Raw genomic sequence first — 12118 nt, 5'->3', positions numbered from 1 at the left:
GAAGTGTCTTCGGACAGCGCTGGCCCCCGGCCTCTTGAGTGAGATGGGCACACAACCCTAGAGTCTGTCAAGACTGGCCCGTACGGGCAGGGGTACCTTTACCTTTTTATGTATCCATAGCAGTGACCAGAGGAGGAATGGCCGCTGGGAGGAGTGCAGAAAGAAGAAATGTTGCAGTGCTTCTGCAGCACCACAACTGGACGCCTTGCTCTGCCCAGCTGCAACAAAACATGTCTCTCCCCATTGGTCTCTACAGCCACAGATGGATGCCAAGAATAATGTTGCTGTTGCTGTTGTTATGCATTTATTTATACCCCACCTTCTTCCCTGGCAGCTTACAGACAATAAATAATAATTTTATTATTTGTACCCTACCCATCCGCCTGGGTTGCCCCAGCCTGTCTGGGCAGCTTCCGATGTATATAAAAACATAATACAATGGTACCTTGGTTTACAACCATAATCCGTTCCGGAGGTCCGTTTGTAAACCAAAACAGGTTGTAACCCAAGGCGCACTTTCACCAATGGGACCTCAGAAAAAATTGTTTGTAATAAAAAAGGGGGCGGGTTGTAAACCCCCAAAAAAGTTGCAAACCGGGACACACACTTCTGGGTCTGACGTGTTTGTAATCCAAAACGTATGCAAACCAAGACGTATGCAAACCAAGGTACCACTGTAAAACATTGCACAATACACATTTAAAAACTTCCCTATACAGGGCTGCCTTCAGATCATAGCTGTCAACTTTCAGGTTTGAAAATAAGGGATCAGCAACCTCACCTGTCCCAGGTACAGTCTACGGGATATCTAACAATCCGGGATAGCAGCGGGAAACAGTGCTGGAATAAGGGAATTCCCCGCCAAAAAAAAGGGACGGTTGGCAGCTGTGCTTCAGATGTCCTCTGAAGGTGATATAGTTGTTCATCTCCTTATCTTCCTCTTCCTCCTCCTCCAACCCCCCCACCGCCCTACGCCCTATTGCACATTCTTTGCATGAAAATCACTAAAATGCCAATATTATAAAAACAAGAGCGTAAAATGTACGCGTCACGACTGTCTGAATTCGACCAGGAGCTGCCCACAGATGTCGTTTGCCAGGATTTTACAACAGCTAGCGACCTCCCCACCCCCCAAGGGCTAAATGGAGCCGCCAGTGCCAGTGGCAGTCTATCTCTAAATCCTTGCAACAGAAAAAGGAGCCGACTCTTGCGCTTGCAGTCTTCTGGCTGGCCACTGTCAGAAGAGGAGGCTGGGCTTTTTAAGGAGAGGCGAGCCTTTTGGGTCCTATCCAGCAGGGTTGGGTTTTTTGGGGGGTGGGGTGGGAGGAGTTGGGGGTGGAAATGACTTTCTCAGGGTTAAGGCGACAGATTCCTGTTTCCCAGAACAGCCTGGGAGGAAGGGGAGGGAGAGGAATCGAGGACATCACTTCCTATCCTGCCGGCCATAGGGGGCGTGGGGTTGGGGGGCACCGGCAAGGGTCCTTTGCCCCCCAAGTAGCAGCCCAGCAAGAGGGTTGGGGGGCACGATATTACTCTTGCTCGCCCCCTCCACCTTTTACAAGAAGCTCCTTTGGTGAGTGCCAGGCGTGTTGCAATTGCAGAGGGAGGGATTTTAAACAAAGCTCCTGGGAAAAGTCCAGGGAGACGAGAGAGCAAAAGATCTGGGGCTGGAGGGACTTTTACACGCATATATTCTTATTATTTTCATGTTTTCAGCTGCTTTCAATTATGTGCAGATCGTGGTTTTGGAAGGCGATGAACAAAGCAATGACTCTAATGAAAGAGGAGCGGGAGGCGGTTGGAAGAAAAGGCGTTTGCAAAAATAAAAATTTAAAAAATCGAGTTTTAGGGGAGGGATTCGCCAGCCCCGTTTTCATCCAGGCGCAGTATAGGGCTTTAACGTGCTGCGCCCCCAAATCTGGGGCAGTGCAGGGGGGTAGCCAAGGATGTAACAGATAATAATAATAATAATAATAATAATAATAATAACGACAAAATAACACTTCATGCACCAGAGGGAGTGGACTGCAATCCACAAAAGCTAATGCCAGCCTTTGCCAACCTGGTGCCCGGCAGACGCTTTGAACTACAACTCCCAGCAGCCCTGCTTCGTGGGGCTGGGGGGATCTGTAGCTCCAATATGATGCCCTCCAGAAGTTTTGGAGGTACAACTCCAGCCAGTGCTAGTCCAAAACATCTGGAGGGCATCTGGAGCTTAGGGAAGGCTGTTCTGAAGAATAAGTGACCAGTTAATTTAATTTAAATTTCACAATGTTTATAGACCGCTCGGTTGTCATCAAACCTCAGATAGGCTTACGGAAAAATGATGAAACCATAAAATTAGGGGGTTTTTAAATAAAAAACAAACAAAAAATGCTTAAAACATTAAAAAATAATTAAAATGAACTAAAACCCGTAAGGGTAAGGGACCCCTGACCATTAGGTCCAGTCATGGCCGACTCTGGGGTTGCGGCACTCACCTCACTTTACTGGCCAAGGAAGCCGGCATACAGCTTCCGGGTCATGCGGCCAGCATGACTAAGCCACTTCTGGCAAACCAGAGCAGCACACGGAAACGCCGTTTACCTTCCTGCTGGAGTAGTACCTATTTTTCTACTTGCACTTTGAGGTGCTTTCAAACTGCTAGGTTGGCAGGAGCAGGGACTGAGCAATGGGAGCTCACCCCGTCGCAGGGATTCGAACCGCCAACCTTCTGATTGACAAGTCCTCATTGGTAGGTGTGTGTAAAATTGTAGCCTGACTTAAACCTTTGTTCTGCCTGCTTTTGCTTCCAGCCGCAATACTTTTTGTCAGGAAAATGGATTGTTAATAGTCCCCACTGAATGGTATCCCCCCCCCCCAATGGGGAGCAAAAGATTAGGAAATAACTGGTGAATTGTCTTGAATTTTTATTATTGCATTTGTATCCCACCATTTTCTCCAAGGAGCCTACATGGTTCTCCCACATTTACCGTATTTTTCGCCCTATAGGACGCGCTTTTTCCCCTCCAAAAATGAAGGGGAAATGTGTGTGTGTCCTATGGGGCGAATGCAGGCTTTCGCTGAAGCCTGGAGAGCGAGAGGGGTCGGTGCACACAGACCCCTCTCGCTCTCCAGGCTTCAGGAAGCTCTACGCAACCCTAGGGAGCCCGAGGGTTGAGCAGAGCTGCCTGCACTCCCGGGCTCCGCGCAGCTCCGTGCAACCCTCCGGTAATCCCCAACAAGAACCCTGGGAGTTAGGTTACTTTGAGAGGCAGTGACTGGCCCAGGGTCACCACAGTTCAAGAAGGACACTGACAAACTGGAACGTGTCCAGAGGAGGGCAACCAAAATGGTCAAAGGCCTGGAAACGCTGCCTTATGAGGAACGGCTAAGGGAGCTGGGCATGTTTAGCCTGGAGAAGAGGAGGTTAAGGGGTGATATGATAGCCATGTTCAAATATATAAAAGGATGTCACATAGAGGAGGGAGAAAGGTTGTTTTCTGCTGCTCCAGAGAAGCGGACACGGAGCAATGGATCCAAACTACAAGGAAGAAGATTCCACCTAAACATTAGGAAGAACTTCCTGACAGTAAGAGCTGTTTGACAGTGGAATTTGCTGCCAAGGAGTGTGGTGGAGTCTCCTTCTTTGGAGGTCTTTAAGCAGAGGCTTGACAACCATATGTCAGGAGTGCTCTGATGGTGTTTCCTGCTTGGCAGGGGGTTGGACTCGATGGCCCTTGTGGTCTCTTCCAACTCTATGATTCTATGATTGAGCTTCATAGACAAGTCAGGCTTTGAACCCTGGTCCCCCTGTTCTTAGTTCAACACTCTAACCACTGCAGCACACTGACTCTTATTTTTCTTTTTGGAATGTGAGAGATTATCAGAATTCGGGAAGCCCTTCTTCTCCCCTCACCCCACTCTGAACTTTGAGGGAGATTCTGATGTCAGCTGTGTGTCAGAACATTTGCTTTACAGGAGCAGGCTCCAGGTTCAATTCTCAGGGACTCCAGTTAATATTAATTATTGTTATTGTTATGATTTATTTCAGTTCTATGTCGCTTTGCAGTTTTAAAGAAAAAAATCTCGAAGCGGTTTACGGCACATTTAAAACATCAAATAGAACAATCCAGGATAAAACGTTGCTGAAGAAAGTCAGAGGTAAAATACCTTAAGGATATCAAAATAAAACATTGGAAAGGAGGCCAGCTCCAGAATCCACTTTTAATGCAGCAAAGATAACAACAGAAAATAAACTGGAAGCATTTCAAAAGAAAACATTACTAAAGGAAGTCAAATGTAAAATGCATGTTCAAAACAACAGTAAATGCAGATTTTAAAATAAAGTACCATATTTTTCGCTCTATAAGACGCACCAGACCACCAGACGCACCTAGTTTTTGGAGGAGGAAAACAAGAAAAAAAATATTCTGAATCTCAGAAGCTAGAACAACAAGAGGGATCTCTGCGCAGCGAAAGCGGAGATCCCTCTTGCTGTTCTGGCTTCTGGGATAGCTGCGCAGCCTGCATTCGCTCCATAAGACACACACACATTCACCCTTACTTTTTAGGAGGGAAAAAGTGAGTCTTATAGAGCAAAAAATACAGTAGTAAGGGCCGTGGGTGGCGCTGTGGGTTATACCACAGAGCCTAGGGCTTGCCGATCAGAATGTCGGTGGTTCAAATCACCGCGACGGGGTGAGCTCCCGTTGCTCGGTCCCTGCTCCTGCCAACCTAGCAGTTCGAAAGCACAAAGTGCAAGTAGATAAATAGGTACCGCTCTGGCAGGAAGGTAAACAGTGTTTCCTTGCGCTGCTCTGGTTCGCCAGAAGCGGATTAGTCCTGCTGGCCACATGACCCAGAAGCTGTACGCCGGCTCCCTCGGCCAATAAAGCGAGATGAGCGCAGCAACCCCAGAGTCCGCCACGACTGGACCTAATGGTCAGGGGTCCCTTTACCTTTTTAATATGCCCAAGTGTCCCAAAAGAGTTATTTTATGTATGCTACTACAGCGGCCCGTGTTTTGTTAGCCCCCAAAAAGGGAAAACAAGCAAGGTCCAAACTAAAGAAGAACGGCAACTCAAGTTGACAGAATATACGCAGCTTGCAGACTTAACATGTAGAAATAGAAAGCAAGAAGAACATACGTTTAGAGAAGATTGGGAAACGTTTATTGAATATATGGGGAAAGAATTGTGTATGCCTGAAAACGGTGGCAGCGTTAAGATCAATTCAACATTGTAAATAAGTTTAGACGGATATAATAATGGAATACTGAATAGTTTAGTTTATATAAAATATGCAGGGATTGATGATATGTAAAATGAACCATGGAAAGAGAAGCTGTGAAGTCACTGATATTATAAGGTTGTTAAAATGAGCATTTTAAATTTCTAAACAGAAAAATTAATATTTTTTATATAAAAATAAAATAAGGTAAAATGTTAACACCATAAACTTTGGTGGTTTTGCAACTACTGGTCTTTTGCACTGACATTTCTTTCTCCTCACCTCATGTTGGTTGGTTGGCATCAGCACAGCTAACTCAGGTCAGTTCCAGGGTTTGTACTATGCTCTTAGGCTACCTGAGCCAACATAGTTTTCAGAAAAAAATCATTGAGAGTATATATCATTGTAAAGTTAGCTGGGATGAGATTTCCTTGCAATCTGATTTTGATCTCAAAGTCCCATAGATTCCCATGGGAGACAGAAGCAAATTTTATTCTGAAATCTTTAAGATAATATTTTAGTTTTCTGTTAATGTTGCTTTGACTGTATACTCTATATTTGACTTTCTTCAGATTGTTTTATTTATGTTTTATTGAATTAATATGCTGTAAACCGCTTTACAGCGGATGAATTTATGTGGGTGGCGCTGTGGGTTAAACCACAGAGCCTAGGACTTACCGATCAGAAGGTCAGCAGTTCGAATCCCCGCAACGGGGTGAGCTCCCGTTGCTCGGTCCCTGCTCCTGCCAACCTAGCAGTTTGAAAGCACGTCAAAGTGCAAGTAGATAAATAGGTACCGCTACGGCGGGAAGGTAAACGGTGTTTCCTTGCACTGCTCTGGTTCTCCAGAAGCGGCTTAGTCATGCTGGCCACATGACCTGGAAGCTGTACGCCAGATCCCTTGGCCAGTAAAGCGAGGTGAGTGCCGCAACCCCAGAGTTGGCCACGACTGGACCTAATGGTCAGGGGTCCCTTTACCCTTTACCTTTAAACTGCTTTGAGATTTTTCTTAAAAATATAAAGCGGTATAGAAATTAAAAATAAATAAAAATGTTTCTAGTCTCTCCTAACCTTTTTAATGGTGCTTATTCCTTCCCTTAGGGAGAAGCTCACCGGGAACAAATTTGGGCCTCTTTGGCCTGAGGTGTGTGTTGTTTTGAGGTGCCCAACCACCCTTCCAAAAGTCAACATTGGACGAATGGTCACCCTGGTCGCAGACGCCCGGCTTGGCCTGAGACACAAAATGGCCACTGAGCAAGGCAGCGTCAACACCCCAAGCTTCCAGTTGCTGGCAGATCCGAAGGTGGGGGCGAAAATGGCGGAAGAGGAGCAGGCCAGCTACCTTGCCGGCAGGGCTGCGGGTCCTTGCATTCTTCAATCCGGGAGCATGTGGGGCCTTGAGAGGAGAAGCGGGGAAGATACGCCGAATGGGACCAGCAGCGTCTCCAACACTTGGCATCAATATATCCGGCCATTTAGCCACCAGGAAGCCGAGTGGCCGCGGCAAGTTTGCCGGCAGCTCTGGGAGCTGTGCTGCCGGTGGCTGAAGCCGGAGAGACACGGCAAGGAGCAGATTTTGGACCTGGTGGCCCTGGAGGAGTTCCTGAGGGCCTTGCCCCCAGAAATGCAGAGCTGGGTCAGGGCGATTGGGCCAGAGGGTGGCTCGCGAGCAGCGGCAGCCGACAATTTCTTCCCGGGGGAAAGAAGCAGTGAGGAGCAAGAAGAAGAGGTAAGAACGGTTTGCTGCAAGCAATCTGAAGGGGTTGAGAAGATAGGTGCAAGATGGGTGCTTGCTGACCACTGTTGCGCCGTTCCTTTTTTCCTCGATTTTCGGGAAATGGGTGCCGTTCCTTAAGTAGCCAAAACAGCACCACCCACAAGGGGGAAGCAACAGCAGGCTTAGGGAACCCCAGTCTATCTGCAGAAGTACAAAAAGGCTTTACAGTGGTACCTCGGGTTACGGACGCTTCAGGTTACAGACTTCAGGTTACAGACTCCGTTAACCCAGAAATAGTACCTCGGGTTAAGAACTTTGCTTCAGGGTGAGAACAGAAATTGTGCTCCGGCAGCGCGGCGGCAGCGGGAGGCGTCATTAGCTAAAGTGGTGCTTCAGGTTAAGAACAGTTTCAGGTTAAGAACGGACCTCCAGAACGAATTAAGTTCTTAACCTGAGGTACCGCTGTATAAGGGGGTCCGGAAAATCTTGAAAGGGGAAAATCTCCAAAAATTCCCATAGAGGAATGAGCATTCTTAGGTGACATACCTCTGAAGCGCTGTGACACTACTTTAGACGGTCATGAATCCACCCAAAGAATCATGGAAAGTGGGTTTTTTTTTAGGATGCCCAGAATTGTTAGGGGGCAGTTCTGGGCATCCTAAAAAAAACAAACACACTTCCCAGGGATGGTAGGATGAAAGGAGTCTGTCAACTTGCCAAGGAACTGATAAGGTTCATTATTGAGTCATCTGCAGTCATCAGCACTGGACCTCAGTGTCCAGGCAGAACGATGGGGGTGGAGACGCTCCTTCAGGTATCCTGGACCGAGGCCATTTAGGGCTTTAAAGGTCATCACCAACACTTTGAATTGTGCTTGGAAATGTACTGGGAGCCAATGTAGGTCTTTCAAGACCGGTGTCCATGAGGACTAGAACCTTAAACAAGCGCGGAAGCTGCATTCTTTGCTCAGCTCCGCATCCCATGCTTTTTCCTATGCTCCCTGCAAACAGTGGCACAGCCCTCGCTTGATATGAACTGTGAGCAAATGAGAAATCGCGCTGCTGAGAAGTTGACGGTGCTTTCTCCTTTCAGGAGCAAGTGACTTTTGAAGAGGTGGCTGTGTATTTCTCCAGCGCCGAGTGGAGTCTCCTGGATGCCAGCCAAAAAGCCCTGTACAGGGAAGTTATGCTGGAGAATTACGGGAACGTGGTCTCCCTGGGTAAGGACGCTGTTCAAAAAGCCGAAAAATATGAGTATTGGTTTGGTTCATCTCAATATGTTTTTGGCAGCTGAATTTCAACACCTTCCCTGCTGGGGGCAGGAGATTCATAATCCACCTGACCCCAAGATGACACTTTCATATTTAAAGCTCTATGATAGCACTTTAAGGAGTCATGGCTGCCCCCAAAGAATTCTGGGAGCTGTAGTTTATTAAGGGTGCTAAGAGTTATTAGGAGGCCCCTATTCCCTTTGCAGAGGTAAAAGTCCCATAATTCCCTGGGAAGAGGGCTTGATTGTTAAATCAGTCTGGGAATTGTCACTTTGTGAGGAGAACGGGGGTCTGCTGTCAGCTCTCAGCACCCTTAACCAACCACAGTCCCCAAGATGTTTTGGGTGGAGAAGCTGTGGCAGCTGAAGGGATATAAGAATTCTTTAAATGTGTAGGGGAACGCGGCCGGGGTCAGCTCCACGTTTGAGGGCGGACATGGCAAAGCGGGGAAGAGTTACAGCTCTGTGGCTGAGCAGAAAGTCTCAGTTTCAATCCCTGGCACCTCCAGGCAGGATTAGGAAAGGCTCCTTGCCTGATTCCCTGGATAGCTGCTGCCAGTCTGTGAAGACAATACTGAGATAGATGGACCCATGCATCAGGTAGCTGTCCTGTGGAAGAGTCTAGCCACTTTTCTGGTGTCTGAAGAGGGCCAGTAAGGTTGAGGGGAGTCCTTTTCGAGAAGTTACAAAAGTAAAAAGGTTGTGTTGATGGTTTTTCGTTTTGTTTCCTCTGAAGGACTTTGGCTTCTCAAACCCGAATTCGTCTCCTGGCTGGATGAAGAGGAAGAAGAAAGTGAGATATTTGTCCAGGGAGCTGCGGAAAGAGAGGAGAGATCAAGAGGAAGGAGTTCTTTGGGTATTTATTTATATTCACTCTTACTTGATTTACACGCTGCTCTTTAACAGGTTCCCAGAGTGGATTACAGAAAGTCCAAACCACACGAAAACTACACACACACACACACACACACACACACACACACTGTGCTAAACTATCAGCAGAATTAAAACAAAACACCAGGCAGCATTAAAAAAAAAACGAGACAGAAGATTTTAAAAACCAACGAAAATCTTATGTCACAATTCTCTGCTTCTTCCGGCAGGGGTTGAGAAGGGGTATGAGAAGCAGACGAATGGGCCGGAAAGTTCTAGAGACATGGAACTGTGCGGTGAGGCTTTGTTGAGAAGAGCTGAGCCAGAAGATGCGCTCGGCAGCGCATGGGCAGGAGACGCCAAGGGGCAACTGGGGAGCCGCTCGCACGAAAGCCAAGTCCAGTTCCTTAATTGCCTGGAAGGCTACGGCAAGCCTGAGGATTATTTGGCCCAGCTGGGAATCTTCCAGAGCGAGGGAGCTTTCGAAAGCATGAAGGCCTTCATGCAGAATCCCGACCTCCTTGTCCCGAACCAAGCGAGTCTTCCGGGACGGAGGACGCACCAGTGCCTGGTGTGCGGGAAAAGGCTGGCCAGCCGAGGGAAGCTTGTCATCCACGAAAGGACGCACACGGGAGAGAAGCCGTTTGCCTGCTCCGACTGCGGGAAGTGCTTCAGCCAGCAGGCGCACCTCAGCGGCCACCGAAGGACCCACACAGGGGAGAGGCCCTTCCAGTGCGCTGAGTGCGGACGGAGCTTCAGCGACAGGACCTCCTTCAAGAGGCACGAGAGGATCCACACGGGAGAGAAGCCTTACGAGTGCACAGAGTGCGGGCGCCGCTTCAGCGACTGGACGGCCGCCAGGAGGCACATCGCGGCCCAAATGCGCACCAAAGCCCACAAGTGTGCTGACTGCGGGAAGGGCTTCCAGAACCTGGAGGAGCTCTTGAAGCACGAAGAGGGGCACCCGAGCGACAAGCCGTACACATGCTCGGTCTGCGCGCAAGGCTTCAGCAAGGCGCAGTACCTTTTCCGGCACGGCATAACGCACGTGAGGGAACGGCGCGAGCAGCAGCAGCAGCAGGACCAGAGAGGCTCCCCTGGCGAAGGGGAAGCGCCGGAATCGCCGGTGTGCGCGAGGGAGGGGCGCGAGGGCCGAGGGTGCAGCGAAGGCTCGCTCGCCAAGTGCGCCCTGAAACGCGCGGGAGCCGGGAAGGCCTTTGGGTGCTCGGAGTGCGGCCGCAGCTTCAGCCAGAGGACCAACCTGGTGATCCACTGGCAGACCCACACGGGGGAGAAGCCCTACGAATGCGCCGAGTGCGCAAAATGCTTCGGCACCCGGACGTCCTTGCGGAGGCATCGGAGGATCCACACCGGGGAGAAGCCCTATCAGTGCTCGGACTGCGGGAGGTGCTACAGAGACGGGACGTCCTTCCGGCGGCACAAATTGACCCACACAGGCGAGAAGCCGCTTCCGGAGAGCTTTCCAGCTCCAGCCCAGCTCATTAAACAGGAAGAAACCCACATGGGGGAGATTCTCTGGGGCAGCCCCAGTTGCAGGGAAACTCCAGCTCAACAGCCGTTCTAAAGGAGGAGGCTTCCGAGAAGGAAGTCACATAACAGCAGGGGTAGGAACCTGTGGACCTCCAGATTCCCCCCCCCCCCCATTATTTTTGCTGGGCTACAACTCCCTTCCTCCCTCACCACTGACCATGCTGGCCGGGGAGTTGGAGTCCATGGAGTCCAACACAGACCCAGAGGGTCATTGTGTCAATGAAATACAAACTCTTGTACAGTGGTAACTCGGGTTACAGACGCTTCAGGTTACAGACGCTTCAGGTTACAGACTCTGCTAACCCAGAAATAGTACCTCGGGTTAAGAACTTTGCTTCAGGATGAGAACAGAAATCGTGCTCCAGCGGCGCGGTGGCAGCAGGAGTCCCCATTAGCTAAAGTGGTGCTTCAGGTTAAGAACAGTTTCAGGTTAAGAATGGACCTCCAGAATAAATTAAGTACTTAACCCGAGGTACCAATGTATTGGGGTAGAAGCTGTTTCTTACAAACCTGCCACATCCCCTCAGACCGCTTATCCATTTGAACCCCCCTTAGCCGAATTGTAGTTCAGCAACATTTAGTGTGCTCACAGCAGGCCATACCCCCCCCATCCCTGGTTTCGCCTTTCCTCGAACCCCCAGGAAGTTCTAGCAGCCCATTCCCCCCCCCCCCAAGTCATAATTGTTAAGTTTCAGAACTTTGGCCATATTTACGCCACACATTTTAAGACACCATGATACCACTTTGAAGTGTCATGGCTTCCCAACAACAATTCTGGGAGCTGCAGTTTGTTGCTCCACCCCCAAGATGTACAAATTTAACAAATAGTAATAATAACTATGGGAATAGTAACTCTGGAAGGGGAATAGTGGGGTCTCCTATCAACTCTCAGCACCCTTAGCAAACTGCAACTCCCAGAAGTCTTTGGAGGGAAACCATGGTTTTTTAAAGTGCATTATAAATGGATTGTGTGCAAGTGGCCTTGGTGCAAGTGCCTCAGTTTGAATGTGTGCTGGATCAGCTACAAAGCAGCCTGGTATCTATAGGCAAAGACTGCAGCTTCTGAAACTAAGGAAATCTGGAAATTAAAAATAAAAAGATCTTGTTTTAAAAGGGATGCATATTACATCTTGTTTTGCCTCTAAGATTTGAGTATGCAGCAGAATGGGGGCTGGGGCAAAACACCTTAAAAGGACAGGACAAAAAAAAGTGGGAAGCTCTGGTGTTCAGTGAAGCAAAATTCTTTTTTTTGTAGTTTGCTCTGTGGGTTTTGGAGTTTAAAACTCCTTCAGGAGCTCTTGGTGGAAACAACAGGAAATCAAGCCTTGTGAAGAACAGTTGAGGAAGTTGGGTATGTTTAGATTGGATAAGACGAGACTGAGAGGAAATATGATAGCCATCTTCAAATACCTCAAGGGCTCTCACGTGGAAGATGGAGCAATATTGTTTTCTCGTGCTCAAGAGGGTAAAATCTGAAGCAATAGCTTCAAGTTACAA

General features: G+C 48.6%; 1 protein-coding gene across 3 annotated transcripts; it reads left to right on the top strand.

Annotated features, from left to right (window-relative positions):
- The first annotated feature begins 1292 nt into the window (after window positions 1-1292).
- On the top strand, window positions 1293-11734 carry LOC310670253 (uncharacterized protein). Of its 3 annotated transcripts, XM_083425234.1 has the most exons (6): window positions 1419-1573; window positions 2648-2734; window positions 6313-6940; window positions 8021-8147; window positions 8934-9053; window positions 9301-11734. In XM_083425234.1, the coding sequence occupies exons 3-6, from the start codon at window positions 6410-6412 to the stop codon at window positions 10653-10655; spliced, it is 2133 nt and encodes a 710-aa protein (XP_083281360.1). In that variant the 5' UTR covers window positions 1419-1573; window positions 2648-2734; window positions 6313-6409; the 3' UTR covers window positions 10656-11734. The 3 variants fall into 3 exon arrangements, with proteins under 3 accessions (XP_083281359.1, XP_083281360.1, XP_083281358.1); XM_083425233.1 differs by lacking the exon at window positions 2648-2734 and having other exon boundaries at window positions 1293-1573; XM_083425232.1 differs by lacking the exon at window positions 1419-1573 and having other exon boundaries at window positions 2626-2734.
- Window positions 11735-12118: the final 384 nt, after the last annotated feature.

Source organism: Podarcis tiliguerta, assembly GCF_965153285.1.
Source record: "Podarcis tiliguerta genome assembly, chromosome: 2".
Taxonomy (NCBI): domain Eukaryota; kingdom Metazoa; phylum Chordata; class Lepidosauria; order Squamata; family Lacertidae; genus Podarcis; species Podarcis tiliguerta.
Note: the sequence above shows the minus strand (reverse complement) of the source record. Positions and strands in the feature narration are given on the sequence as shown.